At 44.0% G+C, this 5000-nt stretch overlaps 1 protein-coding gene across 1 annotated transcript in view; it reads right to left on the minus strand.

Annotated features, from left to right (window-relative positions):
* LOC134458660 (seizure 6-like protein) overlaps positions 1 to 5000 on the minus strand; it is a 141134-nt gene that overhangs the window by 38591 nt on the left and 97543 nt on the right. Inside the window, exon 7 of the mRNA XM_063211090.1 lies at positions 3519 to 3714. Within this exon, the coding sequence (XP_063067160.1) occupies positions 3519 to 3714 (196 nt within the window). The remainder of the gene's footprint in view (positions 1 to 3518; positions 3715 to 5000) is intronic.

A 5000-nucleotide genomic window follows, 5' to 3' on the forward strand; every position in this document is an offset into this window, starting at 1 on the left:
GAGCCAGGAAACGTTTTGGGGAGAGAGAGATGTGGAGAAGGGTCGGCAAAGGATCAGGGCCGGAATTGAAACTGGGTCGTCGGCGTAGCAGCCCAGTACCCTACCGTTAGAGGCATGGTAGGGCCCGTTTATGGATTGATTTAAAAAAAAAAATTTATCTAACCTTTATTTAACCAGGAAAAATAAACCCGTTGAGATTAAGAACCTCTTTTACAAGGGTGTCCTGGCCAAGTGGCGGCTCAAGTTACAAAATTAAAATTACACAGTTGCATTAAAATAACAAATCAAGTAAAATAACACGTCAATTGAAACAGTTACAGACAATAGACTCTGTCTCAAGTGATCTCATCTTGGAATTAAAATCGCTCAATGGAATCAGATCTGTTAGTTTCAAGTCCTTTTGTAGATTGTTCCATGAGGTAGGGGCTGAAAACACAAATGCCCTCTTCCCCTGTTCTGTGCGGAAGCAAGGGACAGAGAGTAACAAATGGCCTTTAGAGCGCAGACCATAAGACTCAATATTCCTCACTGTGATTAGGCTGCAGATGTAACGTGGCAGTAGTCCGAGTATTGCCTTGTAAATAAATGTATACCAGTGAGTAAGTCTCCTGGTAGTCAGTGAAGACCATTTAACTCTGGCATAGAGTTCACAGTGATGAGTTTGGGGGGAACTACAGTAAATCTCTGGAACCAAGAGGTAGAGTTGTAGAGTTAAGAAGTGGGGCAAGGAAGAACCGCACACTGATGAGCTCCCATTTAATCCAATTATAATTTTTTAGACTTGCCTGGAGCTCATCGGTGTGTGGTTCTTCCTTGCCCTATGTGTGAACTTTATGCTTCGACCCTGCACCCGGCTAAAAGGAATTGGATGTGCATGAGATCTGATTGAGAGTTATAGAGTAAAGAAGTCCATTGGGGAACAGGGGAGAGCTCCACTAATGTCCCCTAGGAGAGAGCACTATTGCCGGGCTGGCGGAGGGGAAAGTCTCTCCCCAAGTCTGGATGGAGAGAAAAGAAGTCTGATTTAGCGTGACGGTCTATAATGGATGCAAATAGGTTGAGTAGAAAGCCGACTTTGGTCTAGTTCCTAGTGTCTACGGTCTGGCTGTTTAGCTAAAATACCCACTCCCCCCTTGGCAAGGGCATTACATAGACCCCCAGGCCCGGATTAAGATGGTATGGGGGCTAGGCTATAGATTGCTGTAGGCCCCCACAGAAGACAAATTCCGCAATAAAAATTGGTAGACGGCATCATAATTCCAAGCCAGGAATGAGTACAACCAAACTTGAAATCTCGATCTCAACAGCGGACTAATTTCTCAATTCTGCATCTTGTCACTCACAATTGCCACTTTGTCCCATTGCTACACTGCAGCCATATCTAACCTGTGTGCTAATCCAGCCCTGTAGACTCTACTCTAGCTCTGTTCTAATGGGATGGCTGAGCCAGAAAGGAAAAAGAACACGCACGCACACAAGCACGCACGCACACAAGCACGCACGCACGCAAGCACACACGCAAGCATGCACACAAGCATGAATAATACATTTCCACTGAAAGGCCTGAGTTCTCACTGCAGCCAAACCTGAATTACAGACAGCAATCAAAGCCCCAGACTCTAATATAGTATCTGAAAAAAGAGTTGAAGGCTTTTCTTTTTTTTTTTGTTATTGAAAATTCTCTCTTTTTATGCCTACTGCTGTGAACCAGACAGCCAAGTGATATATAAACACTGGGTTTGATTTCACTTGGGCTGCACAGCTAGCTATCACTTTGTCAATCTTGTATACCGAGCACAAACAATTTAGGCCTCCATAATAATAATGAAAAAAAGAAACACTCAGACAGATGGACATGCCTGTAGAAAAACCTCCCCATAATGTTTAAAGCACTTTCAACAGATGTCATAACACCCATGACTAAAAAAAATACAGCCAATCGCTACATTTACATGATGTTTTTAATTCCTAATGAATAATTCAGAATTAAATAGTTCCGTCGAGTTTACTTTGATCTTTCCTTTAATTCCGAATTAAGGTGTTTATAACGTTTTCAAAGCGCAATTACGCTTTATTCAGAATTAAAGTCAGTTCATTCCAAATTAAATGCCTCATGTAAACATAGCAAATGACACATTAGTCACAATAATCCCTAATTGATGTGGTGTGCAGCTGCCGCCAACTCTATCCGCAGAAGACGTAATAATATGTGATTAAAACTAATGACCAAACACCTGTTTGGGCAACATTGCCGTGACGACGTTAGCTGCGGCTTTTTAGCTGGTGGAACACCAAGGCCCCTAATGAAAGGGCATGATGTGGCTAAATAAGACCTAATGGGCCCCAATCAGACGCATAATTAATCACATTACACCCTCAGGAATTAACCCAGTGATGCCTAGAGCACTTGCAAAAAAAGGCTGCTGAATGCCCAAGCCCTTTTTAAGAAAAGGCACCCTCAACCTATAACAAACGAAATATCTCAGCCTCTGAAGCACATAATAACATGCCACGAGTTGCATTTAACGCTAAGACCCTCATCTTGCATTAGAATGTGTTCATTCAACTAACATTCCAAGATTTTTAATAAAATTGTCTTAAATCTCATGAGCCTGAATGTTGCGTCACCCAGCTCCAGGCGCCAGGGCCAATGTTGCGCAACGCAACATCCAACATGAACTGTTTAAGGAATTTTAGCAGCTCCCCAAATGCTCTGTGGCGACGGAGCTACCGTAGGAAACAAACAGGCGGGAACTGAAACCGAAAAAAAAGAAGAGTAAAATGAATAAATAAATAAATAAATAAATCTAATGTTGTCAAGGTTACTGCGTCTCCATGGAGATGCTGTTATTAGCACCCCAACATGTAGCAGCCTGCTGGAGTCCGTCATCAGGAACTGTAAGGAATAGAGAAGGACAAGTCTGGATATAGGAAGTGATTGTGGAGCTGTATTGGCCTGTTGTCGCTGTTATCATGTCAAATATGTTCCGTTTTGGGGGGTGCTGTGGCGCCATGCTGACAACAATCGTCAATCCAAAGTCCCACAAGAACACTGTACCTTCCTCCATGCTGAGAGCTTGTTTTGTGCCTGCAATGTGGAGGATGTGATAGATCATACATACCTCATTTTAGAGCACAAAATATTGTAGACTAACAGTCGAAACAACGTTGTGTACACTAAACAAAAACAGTAAGACACAAAATGTTCTCAAGTTTTGCTTCTACACTATTGTTAGGGAAATCCATAATATTGCATGACTGTGCATGCAAAATGGTCACATTCCATGATTTTCCATGACTGGAAAAACCTTCATGAAATTCCATGATATTCTAGAAATTCCATGAGCCGTAGGAACCCTGAGGATGGCTGTAGAGTTGTGAGAACCCTCTGCAGCAAGGGTCAGTCCTTTCTGCATTAAAGTCAAAAAGCCCAGAAAAACATCTTTTAAAAACAAAATACAAGCAAAAAGGGCAAAAACAATATCTAAGTGTGTGGTATTGATGTACTACAGACTTACTTTGGTAGTGCAGTTGGAAGGTCCCCATTGGTCCATCAGGAAAAGAGCGGAAGAAGACAGAGATGCTATTGGTCGGGCTGCGGATCACCTGACCCTCCACCAGGAGCGTGTGATTGGCCAGGACTATCAGAGAGCCCGCCTCATTCAACCCTCTGATTGACAGCTGCTCGCCTTCTGACAGATTGACACTCTTGATCTGAAATGGTCACACACACACATACACACACAGACAAACGCACGCACGCATGCACACGCGCGCACACACACACACAAACAAGCACACACACACACGCACACGCGCACACGCACACGCACACGCACACACACACACAGACACACGCACACGCACACACGCACACACACACACACACGCACACACACACACGCACGCAGACACACACACACAAATAATTGAGGCATAATCACCATTCAAAAAATGCATGTACACAGACATACACACACACACAGCTCCTTAGTAAAGCCCTCTGTATACCTACTTTTTGAGTCTCTGTATGTCTTTGTATAATGTTTATTATTATTTACTTTGTTTTATGTTAAATGGTCTGAGAAGCGCTATATAAAATGGATCTAATATCATTTTTTTATTACAATCATCGCTCACAGATACAGTGAACAAATACAAACACCCACATGCACACGCACACACACACACACGCACAGATGATTGTGACCCATACACACATAGACACATCAGATTCTCTCTCTCTCTCTCCCTTTCGCTCTCTCTTTACCTATCACTCTGCCTCTCTCTCTCTCTCTCTCCCTCTGTCTATCTCTGACTGTCTGTGTCTCTCTCTCTCCCTGCCTGTCTCTGTCTCTCTTTCTCTCCACCTCTCTCTCCGTCTCTCTCTCTCTCTCTCTCTCTCTCTCTCTNTCTGTCTCTCTATCTCCCCCAATGTCTGTCTGTCTGTCTCTCTCTACCCCCTCTCTGTCTGTCTGTCTCTCTCTACCACCTGTCTGTCTGTCTGTCTGTCTGTCTCTCCATCTATCTCTCCCTCTCTCGTTGCCAGATATTAGAGGAGTAATTGGAGATTATGCAGAAGGTGCTGGGAAGGAGACAAACACATGCACTGTGTGTGTGTGTGTGGTGTGTGTGTGTGTGTGTGTGTGTGTGTGTGTGTGTGTGTGTGTGTGTGTGTGTGTGTGTGTGTGTGTGTGTGTGTGTGTGTGTGTGTGTGTGTTTGTGCGCGTGTGTATGTATGTGTGTGCGTGTTTGTGCATGCATGTTTGTGCATGCATGTGTGTGTGTGTGCGTGCTTGTGTGCGCATGTGTGTGTGTGTTTGTGCACGCATGTGTGTGTATGTGTGCGTGCGTGCACGTGCGCATGCGTGTGTGTGTGTGCGTGCTTATGCAATGTACTGTATGTACTGTAATGTGTAGACACACTTGGCATATGCTCCAAATACTAAGGCCTGGCTTAGTTGACCCTGGGCATCCCAGGCATTTTGACTACACTCCCT

The sequence above is a fragment of the Engraulis encrasicolus genome, chromosome 11 (genome assembly GCF_034702125.1).
Source record: "Engraulis encrasicolus isolate BLACKSEA-1 chromosome 11, IST_EnEncr_1.0, whole genome shotgun sequence".
Classification (NCBI taxonomy): Eukaryota; Metazoa; Chordata; class Actinopteri; order Clupeiformes; family Engraulidae; genus Engraulis; species Engraulis encrasicolus.